The 22,271-nt window shown below is 40.8% G+C and overlaps 1 protein-coding gene across 3 annotated transcripts in view; it reads right to left on the reverse strand.

The window, feature by feature from the left end:
- LOC117515689 (multidrug resistance-associated protein 4-like) overlaps positions 1-22,271 on the reverse strand; it is a 216,465-nt gene that overhangs the window by 179,445 nt on the left and 14,749 nt on the right. For all 3 annotated transcript variants that reach the window (XM_034176378.1, XM_034176386.1, XM_034176371.1), the window contains exons 2-5: positions 20,375-20,485; positions 3,290-3,410; positions 2,548-2,772; positions 1,386-1,475 (exon numbers count right to left, since the gene is read on the reverse strand). In XM_034176378.1, the coding sequence (XP_034032269.1) occupies positions 1,386-1,475; positions 2,548-2,772; positions 3,290-3,410; positions 20,375-20,485 (547 nt within the window). The remainder of the gene's footprint in view (positions 1-1,385; positions 1,476-2,547; positions 2,773-3,289; positions 3,411-20,374; positions 20,486-22,271) is intronic.

The raw sequence follows: 22,271 nt of genomic DNA on the forward strand, positions 1-22,271 counted from the left end.
ATTTCAATATTTGTGTGCATTTCTTTTTATTCTTTTACACATCTTAAATGTATGTGTGTGTTTTTAAGGAACTTCGTATTCTTTCACACATTTTACACCCTTTTCAAACATTTTAAACATGCGCTTTTAAAGAACTTTCTATTCTTCTATTTTTATCTTTTGTCATATTTTGAAAAGTCAGTTTGAAAACCACTGTTCTAAAGGGAGCACACTCTTAACGAAAAGTAACTGCTTCCTAAACATTAAGAAACATACAAGACAAACAAAGTTGCCTGCATTTTTTTCTATAAATAATTAGCAAAAAAAAAAAAAAAAAAAAATGCAACTTTGTTCCTTAATACACATCCCACCAGACAACAATAAGATGTGACTTTTAAGCACTTGCAGACCTACAATATAAGCAATATGATCCACACAACCATTAGTCTATGAAGAGGATCAAAGGTCAAAGTAACAACACAGGCTCGATTATAACGTGATTCACTAATATCCATACAACCATCTTCTGTGATGAAAGCCAAATGTCCAGCATTGGCCTAATTTTGGTATGCAATGCATCACTATCCTAAGAATCCGCACATCAAGTTTGGTTTCTGTAGATCTTGCTGTGTGGGGAACTATGGCCCAGACAAGCATATTCAGACAAGACAGATGGACAGGTTGATCATTATTCTGACAAGTCACAGATGAGGGTCAGACATTTGTCATGCCATAAGGCGGCAATTCTACAGGGGCTGAATTACCAACCTAAAGACCAGCATTTAACTGTAGGTACTGAACGTGTACCCGAGTCTTCCATCTGTGCATTGCCAAGACACTCTTTCTGTATTGTCCCAGTCCACTCAACTGTAATGGCACCAGCTGAGGAGTGTTCCATCTACAGGGAATCAAAAACATTTACCTAATGCTACAGAAGCACAGGACATGCAGCTACCCAAGGGGGTCAGAGGTGGGAAGGAATTTACTCATGGGGCAATAATGTTCAGGACAGATTAAAGTAGCTACTAATGAATGCTAGGGATCATAAGGCAAAAAGACCAGTGGAACTCCTATCTCACAACCTTAGAGAAAGACATACAAAGCAAAGGTTTGAAGCACATTTTGCTCAATGCCAAAATTTAAATCAGTGCTTGTTCACCCAGAAGACCATCTTTTCATCAGGTAGCAGAGGTGGTAAAATTAAGACCATTTCTACTGACTGAGCCTTGATAAAAATTAAACTTCAATGTGTACGTGTTTGCCTTCGATCACCTTATTTACTTGTAGAGCAACACTTCAAGCAAAAGAAATTTAAATCGACACCCTTGATCCTTGATGGTCTTCCTAGCTGCCAAATTATCACTCCTCTGCCTTCACTCTTCTGAATGTCTTAAAATATAACTTACATCATCAAATTTCTGGACGTCATTGGAAAGTAGGTTTACTATCTGCCCAGTGGTGGTCTTTCCCATACCCGTACTGCTGAGACGCAGAGCCTGGAGAAACAATCATCATTCAAGAAAATTCACAATACACATCAAAAGTAACAAAGTGCAGTGGGGGAAAAATAAATAAATAAAAATGCCTCGTGTTTTAGACAACTACTCGTCCTCCAATTATCAAATCATATACACCGTTGACAATCTCATGGATTCACCAAGTTCCTCTGACCCAAGACCAGGTTAAGAATCAGGTAGAGTTTAAATTTCCTTCAGTCCAGTAAGGTATACAGTATGTGTTTTCTATGTGAACTCTAGGGCCAGAGAAAAATGTGATGGGCACAACCCATCTTTCAGTGTGATCAAACTAACATCATGACCATTAAGATTACAGGACACTATTGTTGTTACGTTTACAGATTAGTTCATCTTACACACAGACTCACTTTTAAAAAGATCACAAATAAAGATAATTGAAAGTTTAGATCACTAATTTTGTGCAGAACAAGTCAACATTGCCAATATGATGATAAAATAACTTCAAACTGGTCAATGGTAAGTGTCTCATTTCATTTAATATCTAACTGAGGTCCTCTGTCTGATAATTTGGCAGTACAAGAATAATTGCAACATGGTTTAAAAAAAGTTCAATAACAACAATTACTTGAATTTATACAGCGCTTATTAGTATTTACAGAGCACTTATTACTATTGCTAAGATACCCAAGGTGCTTACAAACTGCATTATTATTCATTCACACAATGGTGGTGGTAAGCAAACTGACGGAGGTTTGGCTGCCATTCTGTGCCTCCAACCACCACCTCACTCAAACACATTCATAAATAAGCATGTTTTTGACTGTGGGAGGAAACTGGAGTGCCCGGAGGAAGCCCACGCAAATGTTTGAAATCATGTTGGGGAAAAAAAAAAAGTTTAGGAACAATCTCCCCTTTATCCTGATTTTGTGTTAAATGAATAACACCTTTTAAAGAATTACATAACAGAATGATGTGTTACAGTTTCATAGCATAACAAGAACTTGTTCGTGTTTAACTTTTTTTTAAAAAATATATAACAGAAGCCTCTGTACTCATTTAAAAATTACCCACTGAAACGTATCCTACTTACCTTCCTGTAGATCATGTGACACAGTGCCACCCTTATCCTCATTCCTGCTCTCTGACCATAAAAGAAGTAAATGTGCTGGAAGAATACTAGGGCGATACCACTGATTGACAACCCAGCTCCATAGCCAAGAGCCTTGTGAAGCTCATTCTTGTTGTCTGGTTTGTAATTCTCAAAGTACCCAATAATCTCCCCCAAGAAGATGGGCTGGATCAAAGCAATAGCCTCCTGTAAGAAGATGAGGACACAAAAGAGGCATGTTTCAAGAAAAGTTACAGCAGTGCAGCAAAAACAACTATATTCAAAAATGTGTGAAAAAATGAACTGAAATTTAAAAGCATTTTGGAGACATATCTACAGAATAGTACAATGCTTTAGGTAAGACTGCATACCATATATATATATATATATATATTAAAAAAAAAACTTTGGAGAATGTAACTTTTTTGATTTAAGTAAGACATAAGGCAGCCCTTAACATACAGTAGTGTTCAGAATAATAGTAGTGCTATGTGACTAAAAAGATTAATCCAGGTTTTGAGTACATTTCTTATTGTTACATGGGAAACAAGGTACCAGTAGATTCAGTAGATTCTCACAAATCCAACAAGACCAAGCATTCATGATATGCACACTCTTTAGGCTATGAAATTGGGCTATTAGTAAAAAAAAAAGTAGAAAAGGGGGTGTCTATGAAACAAGATAGAAGAATTATACAAACTGAATATACAAACTGAACACTGACCTCAATGAAAATAAGTAATCCCAGTAGTGAATAGGACTTCCAGTAGCACTTAATGATTGCTTTGGTAAGTTTAGGTGTCCACAAGTCTCTGGGTGCCCTCTGAACCTCGTGGTCCCAGAAACTGTCAGAGAAAAATGTCATGTTACTGTAAGCATTTTTTTTTTTTTTTAACATATGAAATACAATTATGCTTTTCATGTTGGATGAGCCACTACTTGCCCTTGAAGTAGTGTATAAACTAGAGAATTGCTGCAGAATCAAAAAAGTTAAATGTCCAAGCCAGGAATGAACCTGTGATTTTTGTTCAATGCCATAATGCCATTGATGTTTGACTGTCAAGTCAGACATTTTCTGGTAAGCAGTCTTTGTGTGAGGACATGTGTAGTGCGCTCAGCGGATTTTCATTTCAAGGAAAATGACGGAACGACTGGCGCAGCTCCGCATCAAATTTTGCCAGAAACTGGGCAACAGCCAGGTGGAAACCATTCGGATGATTCAGACGGCTTTCGGTGACTTTTCAGTCATGTGACTATCTGAGAAATTGTGGAAGAGGTGAGCATGTCACAGCATGTCCTGTGAGACTTCCAACATGGAGGCGCTTTTGCGCTGCCGTCAGCAGCATGAATTTCACGTCACTCTTTTCATGGCCAAATCTTCTGTCACAGTGGAATGTACCAAAAAAGTGCTGATGTCCACCTCTTCCGCAATTTCTCAGATAGCCACACGATGGTCCCGCATCACCACAGCGTTCACTTTGAAAATGATCTGGTCATTTCAGCATGTTGATGGCCGACCGAACGGTGGCTCGCTCTCCACCGTTGTGCGGACATCTTTAAACCGGTTGTACCGCTCGTTAATCTGTGTGATGCCCATAGCATCGTCACCGAAAGCCATCTGAATCTTCCGAATGCTTTCCACCTGACTGTCGCCCAGTTTCTGGCAAAATTTGATGCGGCGCTGCTCCAGTTGTTCCGTCTTTTTCCTTGAAATGAAAATCCACCGAGCACAACACACGTCCAACACAAAGGCTGCTTACCAGGAAATGACGCAATCGACAGGCGTGAAAAAGTTCATGCATGCACACGAAGGTTCAAGGTTTGCTCATGCAAGCACACGTGATTCAAATCCATCAGGTTTTTGCAAAAAATAAGGTCCGATACTTTTCTAACAGACCTCGTGATATCTTTTCCCAAAGGTTCTGTGTTATTTCACACTCGTACAGCATGTGTACAAGTGTTCCTTCACACCTCTCACATCTCCAGCATAAAAAGAGGAAACCAACTACAAGAGACTGTCTTACTTTCTGCACATAGCTGTATTCTGAAATGAGTCACTCCTCATCTGAAACTGCTGATCTTCATAATGTGCATGTATGGGGTGACCGGCTTGAACTGAGTACAACCAGAGCTCCTCTGTTGACAGACTACGGCTCATAATTCAGATAATATATTTGCCTTGCCCTGTTTATTCTGGTAAACTAAAAATGTGAGCTTTGTGAGACACCACGTGAATCAGAATTTGTAGTCACTATATCATTTTGAAGCATAAAAATTCACCAATACATGCACCTGACCAAAGCCACTAAAACTGCCCTCACGTGAACCCAAAGCAGTTTCTGATGAACACGTGCCATCAGTGTGACTCATTACATAGTCACTGTTCATGTATGTTAACCAGTGCTGTCAAACCAAAGTCAACAACCTGTACATCTCGACTACCAATTCATCAGTTTCTTGTTTTGTATTTTTGATGTCATTGAAGTGATGTCTCAACTGAAGATACCTGTAGAAGTCATCCTTCTCCAAGGCATAATCAATTACTAGTTGTTGAAAGCTTTTTATGTTGCCATCTGATATTTTCCAATACACAGTTATTCCTTTGTTACACCAGTATTGAAATTTGCTATCAATTTTGGAGGGAGTAAATTGTGTATCATAAGCAGGCCAGCACAAAATTCGTGCAGCTTTTTCAAAGGTCTCTTTTCTAAATTCTTTAAACCAAATACTTAATGGTGTTCTTATGTAAACATTTACACTGTTTAAGAGTGTTTTCATTTTCTGTTTGTCTCCCAAAATAGAGGGAAGAGGAACACCAATCTCTGCTTGATCAATTCCTTTCCATTTGGGATCCTCAGTTGAGTCACACCACAAGACCAAAACTCTAAGCTGTGCGGCTTTATAGTAACTTTCAAGACAAGGGCGAGCCATTCCTCCTTCACTCTTACTTAATTGCATGGTTTCGTATTTTATTCGTGGACGTTGTTTATTCCAAATTAAATTAGAAATCATTCTGTTCCATTCAACAAACTGCCTGGAGGACACTTCGATTGGTAATGCCAGGAATAAATATAGTAATTTAGGTAATATGGTCAATTTTATCATTTCAATTCTGTGATACATGTTCATAGGGAGGAGCAACCATCTCTTTATGTCTGCTTTAATACTATTTGTCAGGGGGTCATAGTTAAATTTAGAAAGATCGTTTGACTTGGATATTTGGACCCCTAGGTATTTAATTATACAGTTGTTCCAATTACATTGTAAGCATTTTAGGACATTTTTACTTGGTTTCTAATTGTAAGTAAGGATTTGAGTTTTGTGGAAATTTAATTTGTAACCAGAGTATGATCCAAATGTGTCAAGTAGGGTTATTAATGTGATTAGTCTGGTTTCAGGTTTAGTAAGTGTAAGCAAAACATCGTCAGCGTATAGACAAATTTTGTATTCTGTGTCTTTTACAAAGACGCCTTTGATATTCTCTGTTTCTCTGATTGCTTGGGCGAGGGGCTCAATGTACAATGCGAATAGGGTTGTGCTGAGGGCGCATCCTTGCCTGCATCCCCTTTTCAGTGAAATTTCAGCAGAAAGATCCCCATTAATTTTTATCCTGGCTGTGGGGCAATGATATAGTGATTTGAGACACTGGGTAAATTGATCATTAAAGCCAAAGCGTTTTAAGGTCAGAAATAAAAATTCCCATCGGACAGAGTCGAAAGCCTTTTCGGCATCAAGGCTTAGGACAACTGACTCTGTATTTGTCATGAATTTACAAGGTGAAGGGCTCTGCGGATGTTGTTGTGTGTCTGTCTCCCTTTCACAAAATCCGTCTGGTCAGTATCTATTAGTTCTGGGATAATGTATTCTAATCTTTTTGCCAGGATTGTTGTAAATATTTTATAATCTACGTTTAGTATTGATACGGGTCGATATGAGCCACATTCAGTTACATCCTTTCCTGTTTTAGGTATTACAGAGATAAGGGCTTGATTCCAGGATGTAGGTATTGTACCTCCTGTAAGCACATAAAGCAAGATTTAAGCAAAGGTATAATTTTTTTTTGTCTAAAACATTTATACCACTCTGACGGAAACCCGTCAGAGCCAGACATTTTGTTGCCCTTTAGGTTTGAAATTACTTTGTCGATTTCTTCTTCTGTTATTATTTGTGTAAGTTTTTTGTTTTGTTCTCTTCCTGTCGAGGGTAAGTCTAAATTTGTAAGAAAAGTCTCTATCATTACATCTGCTGCAGGTGGCTGAGAGTATAAATTTGTATAATAAGTAATAAAGGATGTCTGAATCTCTTCTAAATTATATTGTACTGTGTTGCTAGCTGGGTTTCTTATCTTGTGAATATTGTGGTTAGCTTGTAGTTTGTGTCCTCCAGACAAGTAATTTTCATAGTAGTTTTGTTTGATAAATTTTGCTTTCCTTTCTATGTGATCTTCATATAAATTGTTTAATATTTGCTTCACTGAAAGAATTTTTTTGCAGTGTATCATTGTCGTTTCTCATGTGTTGTTCTAAGAATTTTAGTTCAGCAGTCTTGTCTGAAATTAGTTTCTCTTTCTCTTTAATTGATGACCACATTATGAGCTTTCCTCTCAAAACTGCTTTTGCAGCGTCCCATATCACACTAGGTGAAGTTTCTTCATTATCGTTATGATATATGTAATCTGTTAATTGTTCTTCTACATATCTTTTGAGATCTATATCATTGAGGAGGCTATTGTTAAATCTCCAAAGGGTTTCTTTTCGCCTAGTATCTAAATGTAACGTCAAATATACTCCTGCATGGTCTGAAACATCTCTTACTCCAATTTCACATTGAAAAATCCGGTGTCTGTCTGAGCTGAGCATGAAAAAAAATAATCTAATCTGGATAACATAGTATGTGAATGGGGAAAAAAGGTAAAGCATTTCTCATGTGGTTGAAAATCTCGCCATACATCTTTCATACCCACTTCTTTGAGCAATTTGTTAATCAATATTGCTGGAGGTTGTATCCTCTTATTTGTAGAGGAGTCAAGAGAAGGAAATAAATGAGTGTTCCAGTCTCCAGCACACACAAGTACGCCAGATATTTCAGTACATATTAGGTTGAATTTTTATTAACAAACTGCTTATTTCCTGGAGGGAAATTACTAGCACATATCTTCCTTCAGCGTCAGAAATTTGTGAAGTGAACTCAAAATTGATTTTGTTTGAAATAAGAATTGCCACTCCTCTCGCATTTCCTTTTTTAAAAGATGAATAGTAAGTATGTTTGAACCATTTTTTAATTTGTTCATGCTCAATGTCATTAAGATGCATTTCTTGCCAAAATATCACATCTGGTTTCTCACGTTTAATTTTACTGATTATTTACTGCGTTTTATTGGGTTATGTAAGCCGTTTACGTTAAGGGTGATGAAGTTATACTTTTGTCTATTAATTTTACTTAGGTCAACAATGCACATTATAGAACATATGGCTAAGCATAAACAAAAGGGTCGGTCTGGAAGAACAGTAATAGCAGTGATAAACAACATAATATAACAGTGACTTCCACTAGTGAAGTGAATTGCCCACTTTGAAGTTGAGAGGAGAGTCCCTAAGGAACAAGGGAGCCCCTGATAGCACGGGCTGCAAGTCAATAGCAGCGCGCAAAACAGAAAAACAAGCAATCGCTATCCAGCATCTGGGTCAAGATTGCCATTTAGATGAGGAAAGTGTTAAGTGCTGTTTCACATCTAGTAAAGAAGAAACTCTTAAGAAGCATCTGCGTCACGTCGAAATTCCTTTAATCTTTCTTGGATATTTTTGATCCCCGATTCCCGCGTGCGTCGTGGAGAATCAGCTTTTTGCCAGTGTGGTTTGGACATCCTCACGTCCGCTGGTCTTCCTGTCGTTGTTTGGGTCGTGATGCTTCCGTCTATCACTCCTTTTCGCTTGAGGTCTTCTGCCACGTCTCCTGCGTTGTTGTAGATCACGGGACCGGTTTAAAGGTGACACGTAGTCGTGCAGGGTTCAGTGTCTGGAAACAAATGTTTTTTTCTTTCAGCGCTCTCCATATGGGGATGTATGCTTTTCTCTTTGACAAAGTGTCACCTGTATAGTCATGTTCAAAGAAGACACGTCTTTCCTTGAACATAATGACTTTCTTGTTCCATGCTGATCGAAGTACAAGTTCTTTGGTCTTGAACTCGAGGAAGCACATTACTATAGATCTTGGGTTGGAGTCCCCGGGAGGCTGAGGGGCACTGGAGCGATGGCAACGTTGTATTCCCAGAGTGGTATGGGGAAGAGACAGCTCCGTTTTAATGAAATTCTCCATGAATCCCATTATATCATTCCCTTCAGTTTGCTCTTTTATTCCGTGGGTCTGAATGTTGTTTCTGCGGGAAAATATTTCAAGTGTTTCAAGACGAGATTGAAACTCGTCCTGTAGATCAAGTGTGTAGGATAAGGCATCTTTCACATCCACACTGAATTCCTCCATCTCTGTTACTCGCTCCTCGGTTGCTTCGATTCTGTCATTCATTTGGTTAACATTGCTCTCCACAGTGTTGAGCCTAGAGTTCATTTCTTCCCTGAACTCAGAGAGGTCATTCTTGAGTTGTCCGGTTTTGTGGCTGAGCTCTTGGACCTCGATGTGTACTTTTTGAATTTCGGCGATAATGCTAGCTCTCATATCCTCCATGTTATCAGTGTTTAGCTTGTTAGCTTGCATGCTATGCTCACCTAGCTCACCTATCGCTCTGGTCTCCATCACTTTCACTCGGTGAAAAAGTCTCTTCTTTGTCAACTTGAATTTTTCCTCTTGTCTTTCTTTTGTTGCCGCCTGGCATACTTGTTAAGCTGCTTTCTGTTTATAATTTAAGTGTGTAGACGCCAGGGGAAGTTGGACCCACTGGAAGATGTAGAATTAAGCGGCCGCTCGTCTGTCTGCCATACCGGAAGTCCATGAAACACTGGATTTTATTTGAGTCTCTGTACACAGTGTGGAGTCTGCTGTTATACAAATAATGAATGTTTATGAGTTCAATGGTACGAATATTTAAATATTCGTACCATTGAAAGAATGTAAAAACATTCATTATTTGTTTTATACAATGGCTAAAATAGATCATTGTCATTTGATATTTTATTAATTTATAAACAACAGAAAAGGGACTTACATTTTGGTGTTCCACTGTGACGTGTAGTCCAGTGATGCTGTGCACTGACTTTGGACTTCCATTAAAAAAAAAAAAAAAAAAAAAAAACTGTAGTTCCTCAGTTCAGACAAAAATCACATCAGCATTTCATGTTAGCAGCTCTTCATGCATCCAGACGGCTTACAGGGGAGAGGATTGTGTGTGTGTGTAGCAGCGAGTTAACTCAATCAAATCATCATGTCGCTGTCCCGTGCGCACGCGCGCCCACGCAACCGGCTCGGTCCAGCTATACCTCTTCACTGCAGCAAAAAAAAAAAAAAAAAAAAAAAAGTCACATCAGAAATTAGTCCAGGATTTCTTTCTCTTCCAGCTAACAGGCAGCAAAGTGGATTTGTTTTGTGTATATATCTTACAAGAACTAGCAGTGTCAGTTAGCTCAAATTATGTCTCAGGAGAGTCGTGTCCCCTGCGCGCGCGTACACACACGCAACCTGGTCGGCGCTTGTGCGTGCATGAACAACAAAAATAAGACTGTATACATCCTCAGTGCAGCAAAAAAATACATTAAAAAAATCACGTCAAAAATGAGTCAAGCTTTTGTTCTCTCTTCCTACTAACAACCTCCAGGCAGCACAGTGGATTGGTTTTGTGTGTGTGTGCGCACGCATGAGCATGAGTGGGCGCGCGCGCGTGTGGGTGCACGAGCGCGCCCGTTTGGCGACGTGCACGCGCATGAGTATGCAAGGGCATGTGTGCGCACGCACGGGCACGTGCATGCACGCACGTGCACGCGTACTCATGCGCACTTGTGTATGTGTGATCACGTGTGCGCATGTGCACGTGAGAGTGCAATGGTACCAAACGTATGGAACCAAATTTGCACTCTAAATGGAACCAAACCGCACTCTGAATGCAATGCAACACAAATGGGATGAATTAATCCATATCATGTGACATACAAAGCACCAATCAAATCACGAGGATCCACTCAGCCGTTATATAATTGGGAATATTCCAGTTCCTCTTTTAATAACAGATGATTGATTATCACATGTGGTTCGGATGATATAGGTCCATTAATACAGCACCGACTCCACTGTTGGGAATATGCTGGTTTGGGTGTGGAACATTTCCTGAAGTGAATGACAGTGGTACAACAAAAACATGAGTCCAATGCAACAGTGAGCTCAATGTTGCATTTAGCCGTTTAGATTGTGTTTCTCTGCTGGCTGCTGCTGTGCCGTTTAGCAACTGTGTCATTTGGGAAGACATTTTGATGCTTGGTAAAGACATTTATTAATATTTGCTTGAAATGAGCATGACTACGAACTATATTTCATCTCTGGAGCCCACTGATCGTCAACAATATGGTGAAAACTCAGGCAGCGATGCCATCACGACCGCTTGTGTAACGAACGCTTTAAGTATGAACCAGCCATTTTAAATGCATGCTGACAGCAGTAGAGTCCACTTACAAAGTCGCTCCTTGTTTATTTAAAGTAGACCTGCACTGAAATAAATGCAGTCAGATCTTTGGACCAAAAAATGACATATTTACACATAAGATCCTTCTGAATGTAGTAAAGTAAATCTTCAAGCCCAGATCTGTCATTCAACGGAGAAATCTTCGTTTAAATGACAAATTTACAGCTAAAATTTGGTCCTCCGCAAAACTGTCATCACATCCGGGATGTTGCCGAGACGTAAGAGAGGAGACCCTATCTCAGCATGCATTGCGCACGCCAACAGTAGTGGATTCACGTCAGTTTGCATCTCTTACAAAAGCACCTTTTTATTGTCTTATACGGAAGAATGGACTTTTTTTTTTTTAAACTTCAGATTGTCTTGCGGTACGTTTGGCAAGTATGCATTTCTTTTATTTTTGCCTGAAAATTATTTTTGAAAATCTACTGTCTTTAGCCTACCGCCGTTTCGAGGTTGTTTATGATTGTTCTGCCTTTAGACTAGATCTATATTCGATCATATTTCCCTGTAAAAATCAATTATTGGTGAGTTTTATATTATCTTGCTCTAAGTCTGAATGTTTGTGGACTGCATAAAAATGATATTTTCTGGACTTTTTGCAATGTAAGTAGGATCTGCATGATCAATGCAGCTGCAGTAAGAGTGAACGGACGGAGGCACTCCATGCAAGCCAATATTTTCTCACGGGGCAGGGCTGGGGTTGGGGTTACCGCGACAACCCTCGCTCACACTGCCTCCGGTGTTACTGTTGCGGGGTACGGATGCGGGACCCGCAAACAATCCAAGTCATTAAAAACATACAAACCTCTCTCAGTGGCAGTGGCGGTCCTAGAGTGGTTTACTCCCCGGGCGAAACCCCCTACAAGCGCCCCCCCCCCCCCCGCGCACACTAATGTGGCCACCACCTCCGCCCCACCACCCATGAAAACACTAACTTCGTCCAGAACACCCACAATCCCACAAATTAACTCACAACAGCTATTTTCAAGAACAAATTTCCGGTTTTAATGACTACTGCAATAACAAACACAAAGAAATTGGCACAGTCTAATGTGTCATCATCCATGGACATATCTGCAATGATCATCTCAAAAGTTTGCAGGAGGCATCATAATTGTTTGCCACAGTGCTCACTATCCGTGATGTGAAATTCCATCAAGTAGGAGCATTTCTGGGCAACCTTGAGCAGCCTGCAGACTCAAGAAAAGGATTGTGGATTTTGAGAAAAAATGTGGCAAACCCAGAGAGTGATGCAAAAAATATTCTGCACTCATAAGCATTTAGCCCCCTAAGACAGAACCAGATTCAGTCTGTGTGCATAGCAATGCACAAACATTGCACTGGGGGCTGTTGCTTTAACTTTGGCCTGCAAACCATTGAGAGTTGAAGCCATGACAGCAGCCATGGCTTCTTCGTAAGGAAGACTATCAAATGGCTTCGCCAAAATCCGGTCCACAACATTCAAATTGCCATTATGTGCAGCTTGCTACCTAGCTAGCTCACTAGCTGGGACTGGCGCGAGGCTAGTGTGAAGTGTGTCCGCCTGTGAGTGCTTTGTGACGGTGGAGGAGCTCAGCAGCACCCGCTGCTCGGTAGGGACAGAAACTGCGATAGAAGTCAGAAACAGTGATAGAAGTCAGTCTCCAAACAAGCAGCTACAAAAAAAACAAACAAAAACACCACAAATAGAAGCTTGATTTGTCGCTAGTCTTTTTTTTTTTTTTTTTTTTTTTTTTACAAAGAAAATGCCACTAAGAGGATTAGGAAAGTCTCCGGTTCAACTCAGAACAGAATGAAAATTAAAAAATGCTCCCACGGATGTTTACACCAAAAGATCGCTGATTCGCTCATTTCGCTGTCAATCAAAAAGGGATTCAGCCTCAGACAGATCATCCAATCATCATGCAGAAGCTAAGCGTCCGGGCCGGCCAAGGCCAGCCCACTGCCCCATAGACCCCCAGACACGCTGAGCGTCCGATGGGCGGGACAAAGCCCAGCATTTATCCAATGACTCGTCTTGTTTCGCTGCACTCTGTGTTGCTATTGAAGTCTGTGGACACACAGCGTCCACACTGTTTAAAGCACTGTGAAGCTGCTGAATGAGTGAGAGGAAAGCAGCGTCGTTACCAGTAATAAGAAGATGATTCTGAACAAAACCATGAACCCCCTCCCGTCAGGACAACCTCCCCCACCCCGTTTTGTTTTTTTTTTCCCCCCGCAATGCTGCCCCGGGCGGCTGCCCAGTCGGCCCGCCTCCAGGACTGCCCCTGCTCAGTGCCCATGGAGCTCTGCGGCTGCGGTTATCGAGACCGTGTGGCGCTGCGGATTTCTCCGCAAGAAGTCTATCCTTGCGGGCTGCCGAAGCATTCCACATCAAAACAGCGAGCGTAGTCTCTGGACTTGTTGCCAACTTGGCCGCACCTCCATTCAGTAGACAGGGAGGTGGTGCCGGAGTTGACCGCAGCTCTGCACAGCAGACAAGGGGGCGGTCGTGAGTGGCCCGCTGCGGCGTTTACCGAGCCTGCAGACTCGGTAAGTGCATCGGAGGCAGTGAGAGCAAGGCGTAAGGGTCGGGGAAGAATGTTGCCCGCTGTCGATGTCGCCGCTGATCTCAGCATGCAGAGCTGTACGAGGTCTGTCCAAAAACTAACGGAGCTTTTTATTTTTTTCAAAAACTATATGGATTTTAATCACGTGTGACTGCATCAGCCAAGCTTGAACCTTCGTGCGCATGCGTGAGTTTTTTCACGCCTGTCGGTTGTGTCATTCGCCAGTGAGCAGGCTTTGTGTGAGCAGTGGTCCATCCCTCTCGTCGGATTTTTATTGCGAATAAAATGTCTTAACGATCTGGAGCTTTGCTGCATCAAATTTTTCCAGAAACTGTGAGAGACCTCCAGGTGGACGCCGTTTGGAAAATTCAGATGCCTTTCAGGGACGATTTTATGGGGATTACACAGATTAAGGAGTGCTCCAGCCGGTTTAAAGACCGCCCACAGCGGCTGAGAGCGCAGCGCACTCCGAGCACCGATCGACAGGCTGAAACCCCGCTGAAACAACCAGATCATTTCCAAAGTGAAGGCTTTGTTGATCCGGGACGTCATCTGACTACCACAGAAATGGCAGAAGACGGACATCAGCACTTTTTCGGCACATTTCACTGTTACAGGAGTTTTGGTCATGGAAAGAGGAGTGGAGGGATTCGCGCAAAGCAACGCCGTGATGAAGCCTCACAGGACATGTTCTGGCATATCCAGCTCATCCACAATTTCTCGGATAGTCACACGACTGAAAAGCCACCAAAAGCTTTCTGAAAGCCGTCCTGTGAGATCAACACGGAGGTGCTTTTGTCCGCACCATGAGCGGCTCCGTGGCGCATCCCTCCGCTTCTCTTTCCATGACAAAAACTCCTGTAACAGTGGAATGTGCCGAAAAGTGCTGATGTCCACGTCTTCTTCCTAGTTCTGTGGTAGTCAGACGACGTCCCGGATCAACAAAGCCTTCACTTTGGAAATTATCTGGTTGTTTCAGCGGGGTTTCAGCCTGTCGATCGGCGCTTGGAGTGCGCCGCGCTCTCAGCCGCCGTAGGCGGTCTTTAAACCGGCTGGAGCACTCCTTAATCTGTGTGATCCCCATAAAATCGTCCCTGAAAGCCATCTGAATTTTCCGAATGGTGTCCACCTGGAGGTCTCTCACAGTTTCTGGAAAAATTTGATGCAACAAAGCTCCAAATCGTTCAGACATTTTATTCGCAATAAAAATCCGACAAGAGGGGTGGACCACAGCTCACACAAAGCCTGCTCACAGGCGAATGATGCAACCGACAGGCATGAAAAAACTCATGCATGCGCACAAAGGTTCAAGCTTGGCTGATGCAATCACACGTGATTCAAATCCATATGGTTTTTGCAAAAAATAAAAAGGTCCGTTACTTTTTGGACAGACCTCGTATCTTGCATTCATTGCGGCTTACTTTTGGATGTTGAAACCAGGGCGTGTATAACAATAACATTACTAACAGATAAAATCAATTTCTATTGAGAAATAGCTAGTACTGCATTCACTCAACGCGCGGGATTGGACTGAAGGTGCTAGCTCTCCGTCTTCTCCCTTGCATCACTGCAATGTCTCGGATGTACAAACAGTTTTCGTGGAGGGCCAAATTTTAGCTGCAAATTTGTCATTTTTAAACGAAGATTTCTCCACTGAATTACAAATTTGGGCTTGCAGATTTACTTTACTGCATTCATAAGGGTCTTACATACATATCAGCTATTTCTTTCTGAGATCTGACCACATTTATTTCAATGCAGGTCTACTTTAAAAATGAAGCAAGATAGTTTAATGGTGCATTTCTCATTTCCACTCAAATGAAACTGTACAGAACTATGATTTCTCAGTATACACGTCATACCAAGCACAACCCGTTTATTTGATCCTATGCCAACAAAACTGTTTAAGGACCTGTGGCCCACTCTTGGGCCGACTGTGCTGGAAATGATTAATCTTTAATTTATTATTAATCTTAACTTCTGGATCTGTTCCTAAATGTTTCAAATCTGCAGTGATTAAACCATTACTTAAGAAACCTAATCTTGACCCTAGTGTATTGACAAACTATCGGCCGATATCAAATCTATCATTTTTCTCTAAAATTCTGGAAAAAGTGGTGTCACGGCAGCTTGTAGACTAACTGAGAATAATCTCTTTGAGCCACTGCAGTCTGCTTTAGAAAATATCATTCCACAGAGACGGCTCTCACTAAAGTAGTGAATGATCTTCTGCTTACAATGGATTCGGACACCAGCACGGTTCTGTTGCTGTTAGATCTCAGTGCTGCATTTGATACAGTGGAACATCATATTCTACTTGATAGGCTGGAAAATCATTTTGGGATTACTGGGAGTGCCCTTGCATGGCTGACGTCATACTTGGCCAGTCATTCTCACTGTGTTTTGTACAGTAACACTACCTCTAACCTTAGTGATATGAAATTTGGGGTTCCACAGGGGTCTGTCGTAGGCCCCCTGCTTTTCTCCCTTTATATAGCACCCCTTGGGCACATATTGCGGCATTTTGGGATTACCTTTCACTGCTATGCAGATGATACTCAGTTATACATGCCGATAACTGCTGGTAATCTCATTCACATAAAATCCTTAGAAGATTGCTTTGCAGCAGTGAGAAGTTGGATGTCTAGAAACTTCCTACTTTTAAACTCTGATAAGACTGACATGATGGTTCTTGGTCCAGTGAGACATCGGCATCAATTTGACCAGTTAACGCTCAGCCTCGGCTCGTGTGTTATACATCACACTGACAAAGTGAGGAACCTTGGGGTAATTTTTGATCCTTCATTGTCCTTTGGCCTCCACATTAGAAATATTACTAGGACTGCTTTCTTCCACCTGCGAAATATAGCAAAGATTCGTCCCATCCTGTCTACGGCTGATGCCGAGACCCTGAGCCATGCATTTATCTCTTCTAGATTGGACTACTGCAATGTTCTATTTTCTGGTTTACCGCAGTCCAGCATTAGGGGTCTCCAATTGGTTCAAAATGCTGCAGCCAGACTTTTGACTTGAAGCAGAAAGTTCAACCACATTACATCCATTTTGGCATCCCTTCACTGGCTTCCTATCCCAGTGAGATCAGATTGTAAGGTTCTGCTACTAACCTATAAAATTATTCATGGACTGGCACCTCCCTACCTAGCTGACCTAATTAAACCTTACGTACCGGCCCGGGCTTTACGTTCTCAGGGTGCAGGACTACTTTGTGTCCCTAAGGTGAATAAGAAGTCTGCGGGTCACAGAGCTTTCTCTTATCATGCCCCTGTTCTGTGGAATGATGTCCCTACGTCAATAATACAGTCAGATTCTGTGGAGATTTTCAAGTCCAGACTTAAGACAGTTATTTTCCCTTTCATATGGCTACCATACTGGTACAGTTTTGTTTTACGCTTTTTACTCTTTTAATTCATTTATTAGTAATTGGAGCAGGCTGCGGCCTCAACTTTACCTAAATTCTGGGTCTTTTAGTGAAGTTTAGGGTTAGTGGCTGGCGATCACCTTAGTATTTTTCTGTTTTTCTTGTTGTTTAATGCTGGCAAATTATACAGTATTTTTTGTCTTTCTGATGCCTGATTATGTTTTTTCCTCTCTGTTTAAGGTGCAGCTCCATCCAGAGATGGGAGTTGTATTCATGTTGGCGATCCTCCTGTCCTGTGCACCAACAGCATTTCTTGTATATTCATCCGTGAACTGTTCTGTAATTTATGTTTGTAGCATGGCCCAAGCAGAGGGTCACCCCTTTGAGTCGGGTCTGCCTGAGGTTTCTTCCTCAGAGGGAGTTTTTCCTTACCACTGTTACTCTGGGGGATGGTAAGGTTAGACCTTACCTGTGTGAAGCGATTTGAGGCAACTCTGTTGTGATTTGGTGCTATATAAATGAAAATAAATTGAAAGATACCAGACTATAAGTTGCAGGACCTTTTGAACAAGTAAAATAAAAACAAACTTGACACTCCCATTAAAACCAAAAAAGAACCAACAACAACAAAATCTAGTTACAATAGTACAAGAGTTTCTGTGATTTTAGTCCGTCCGTCCGTCCGTCTACCTTCTCTGAAATCATGTGATCATGTCAGCGCATCAACTGTGTCCCCTCAATGCACATTTTACCACATACATATTAAGCTACACATTAAAAACAAAGTCAGCTGGATTTATCTCAGTTGTTTTGTGCTGCTACAGACGAGTACAAAATTACAACCCCTGGCAATAATTATGCAATCACCGGCCTCGGGGGATGTTCATTCAGTTGTTTAATTTTGTAGAAAAAAAAAAAGCAGATCACAGACATGACACAAAACTAAAGTCATTTCAAATGGCAACTTTCTGGCTTTAAGAAACACTATAAGAAATCAGGAAAAAAAAATTGTGGCAGTCAGTAACGGTTACTTTTTTAGACCAAGCAGAGGGGGAAAAAAAAATATGGACTCACTCAATTCTGAGGAATAAATTATGGAATCACCCTGTAAATTTTCATCCCCCAAAACTAACACCTGCATCAAATCAGATCTGCTCGTTAGTCTGCATCTAAAAAGGAGTGATCACAGCTTGGAGAGCTGTTGCACAAAGTGGACTGAGATGAATCATGGCTCCAACACGAGAGATGTCAATTGAAACAAAGGAGAGGATTATCAAACTCTTAAAAGAGGGTAAATCATCATGCAATATTGCAAAAGATGTTGGTTGTTCACAGTCAGCTGTGTCTAAACTCTGGACCAAATACAAACATGGGAAGGTTGTTAAAGGCAAACATACTGGTAGACCAAGGAAGACATCAAAGCGTCAAGACAGAAAACTTAAAGCAATATGTCTCAAAAATCAAAAATGCACAACAAAACAAATGAGGAACGAATGGGAGGAAACTGGAGTCAACATCTGTGACCGAACTGTAAGAAACCGCCTAAAGGAAATGGGATTTACATACAGAAAAGCTAAATGAAAGCCATCATTAACACCTAAACAGAAAAAAAACAAGGTTACAATGGGCTAAGGAAAAGCAATCATGGACTGTGGATGACTGGATGAAAGTCATATTCAGCAATGAATCTCAAATCAGCATTGGGCAAGGTGATGATGCTGGAACTTTTGTTTGGTGCCATTCCAATGAGATTTATAAAGATGACTGCCTGAAGAGAATATGAAAATGTCCACAGTCATTGATGATATGGGGCTGCATGTCAGGTAAAGGCACTGGGGAGATGGCTGTCATTACATCATCAATAAATGCACAAGTTTACATTGATATTTTGGACACTTTTCTTATCCCATCAATTGAAAGGATGTTTGGGGATGATGAAATCATTTTTCAAGATGATAATGCATCTTGCCATAGAGCAAAAACTGTGAAAACATTCCTTGCAAAAAGACACATAGGGTCAATGTCATGGCCTGCAAATAGTCTGGATCTTAATCCAATTGAAAATCTTTGGTGGAAGTTGAAGAAAATGGTCCATGACAAGGCTCCAACCTGCAAAGCTGATCTGGCAACAGCAATCAGAGAAAGTTGGAGCCAGATTGATGAAGAGTACTGTTTGTCACTCATTAAGTCCATGCCTCAGAGACTGCAAGCTGTTATAAAAGCCAGAGGTGGTGCAACAAAAATACTAGTGATGTGTTGAAGCGTTCTTTTGTTTTTCATGATTCCATAATTTTTTCCTCAGAATTGAGTGATTCCATATTTGTTTCCCTCTGCTTGGTCTAAAAAAGTAACAGTTACTGACTGCCACAATTTTTTTCCCTGATTTCTTATAGTGTTTCTTAAAGCCAGAAAGTTGCCATTTGAAATGATTTTAGTTTTGTGTCATGTCTGTGATCTGCTTTTTTTCTACAAAATTAAACAACTGAATGAACATCCTCCGAGGCCGGTGATTCCATAATTTTTGCCAGGGGTTAGCCCCCTATGAAATTTCAGGTTTTCGTCAGAATTTTCCCAAGTGCTTTTTTAACAGAGCAAGGAATTTAACACGCCATGTCTAAACATCATTTACATTGGATGCTTACATTATTTTACTCTGCACACAAACAAAATTATTAGTTTATCATTCCATGTGAGTTAGCCATACTTACGGACATCCTTTATTTACAACATATACGACACCATTATGCCAAATGATGTCTTGAAACATGGTAAAAAAAAACAAAAAAAAACACACACACACAAAAGGCATCAGAGGACTGGTGTGCAGTGCACACACTCTACACACCACAATGTAAGTGTACAAATAAATATACATGCATGTAATTGTGTTTTTGACTTATTTCAACAGATGACTTCAGTGTGACTCCATTGTGAAATCCGTCATATTAGAAATGTGGTTTGGACTAATAGCCCCTCAGTACCTGAAGTAACTGGGCATTTTCTGACATCAATGGGCCTGCACAAAGTGGAATAAGATATTCAAAATTTGAATTGTAAATGTTTATGTTTCAGGTGCATGGGTGTTGAATGTGGTGCCGGTCTGGTCTGCTTCACTAAGGTGGAAGATTATGACTATAAACCTTGATGTCACGTTATTACATCTGTATGCTATAATTTCCTTCTAAAATTCTGATTTGTAAAGCAGAAAAGAATGCATGAGACCATTTGTTTAGGAAAACAAAGTCAAAAGACTCCCACCTCTGCAGCTCACGTCCCAGCGTCTCCGACTTGTCCTCTGGTAGCACTTCGTACAGGTCATCTTCTTCCAGCCTGCGTCTATATCCAATGCTGAACAAAGGATTTAGCCACCTGGATAACACAGTAACCAGAACAAAAGGATTTAAAGCTTCAGTAATGACAAAATAGTTCATTTGATAATTTTCAGGCCATACAGGCCAGACGTTTGTCAGAGTACAGTAGATTGTGAGGATAATATTTCAAACTAGAAGCACTCAGTGCAAACCTCCGCCAAGGCCATGGGGTCACTGACGCCATAACATCTACACGCCGTGGAATCATTGAACCTAAAAAAGTCTAACAGTTTCATCTGCTGTGACTGGATAGCATGTATCCTTAGTGCTTGACATCACAGTTTATTGCAACTTGCAGCTTTCCCAGAAGCTACTGTCATCTGACCACTGATAGATATTGCATGTGCTTATAGACAAAAACAAATAAGAGACTAAATTCAATTTATTATTCAACTAAACTGCAAATTCGTATATGAATTTTTTAACATTTATGAAACACTTCTCTAAACAAGGCCATAGGGTCACTGACCTTAAAGAGATTCCCTCCTTGGCACAGTCTCTTTCTCTAAAATTGTATATAATAATCATTAGATTATCAATATATAAATAAAAATAAATTTAAGAAATATTACAATTTGAAAACAAATGCATCCGAACATGATGACAGCTGCAACTGCTTAATGCTAACTTTTAACATTGAAAATGCCATAGACATGCTAACGCATTAGCATCGGGATCCGGATCTTGATCCGGATCATCACTAAAATGTAATCACTTGTTCCTCTTGTCATTTCCAACCACTCCACAAAATTTTATCGAAATCCGTTCAAAACTTTCTGAGTTATCCTGCTGACAGACAGACAAACAAACACGACCGAAAACACCCTTACCAAAAAATAGTACTGATAAGTATATAAAAAGCAAACTGGAAGTATACTTGAAACATACTTGCATGTACTACTTTTTGGTAAGGGCAACCTCCTTGGCGGAGGTAATAACTCTGAAAAGAAAAACCAGTCACAACTCTTGTGTCATCTGAGAGCTCAGACTGTGACAAAATTATCATAACAGGTGATATTTTTTAATACATTAATTAATTGGGGGACTTTTGGCTGTATTTATGAGGCTCTAGAACAGAGGTCTCAAAACTGATTCCAGTAAGGGCCAAGGGGGTCCAGGTTTTCTTTACAACCACCCACTCCACCAGGTGATTTCACTTATTCCATCTATGGCAGGGGTGGGCAACGAGGGCCGAGACACTGCATGTTTTCCTTGCAACCAATCACCTCAGCAGGTGGGTTGCTGATGAGCTTCTCCCTTGAACATAAACACCTGGTTGTCAATGAAACCACCTGCTGAAACACCTGAACATTAATGAAATCACCTGCTGAGGTGATTGGTAGCAAGGAAAACCTGCAGTGCTTCGGCCCTTCATGGCACATGATTGCCCACCCCTGACTTATGGGGACAGCCGGTCCAGTTGTGCAATATATACAAAGCATAACTTCACACGGAAAAAAAATGTGTGCACTTTTGTTTTCAGTTGCAATCACCAAAGCAGTGGAGAAGGGAAGACGAGGCAAATGGGAGACACTGTGTCAGTAATTGTTAGCCTACATAGCTAACCAGAGTAGCTGTGTTCTCTTGCCCGCAAAACCACCTCAACATGTGCTTCGGGTCATAAACACACCGCAACGCATGTCCGCTTTCCCACCGCATCATCACTTTTTGTTTGCATTTTCACTTTGTGTATAATTTGCCCCCCCCCCCAAAGAAAAAAAAAAAAAAAAAAAAAAAAAAAATCAGAAAATGCAGTGTAGTAGACGTAGAGAAATTATGTGATA

Source organism: Thalassophryne amazonica, chromosome 1 (genome assembly GCF_902500255.1).
Source record: "Thalassophryne amazonica chromosome 1, fThaAma1.1, whole genome shotgun sequence".
In the NCBI taxonomy this organism is placed as follows: domain Eukaryota; kingdom Metazoa; phylum Chordata; class Actinopteri; order Batrachoidiformes; family Batrachoididae; genus Thalassophryne; species Thalassophryne amazonica.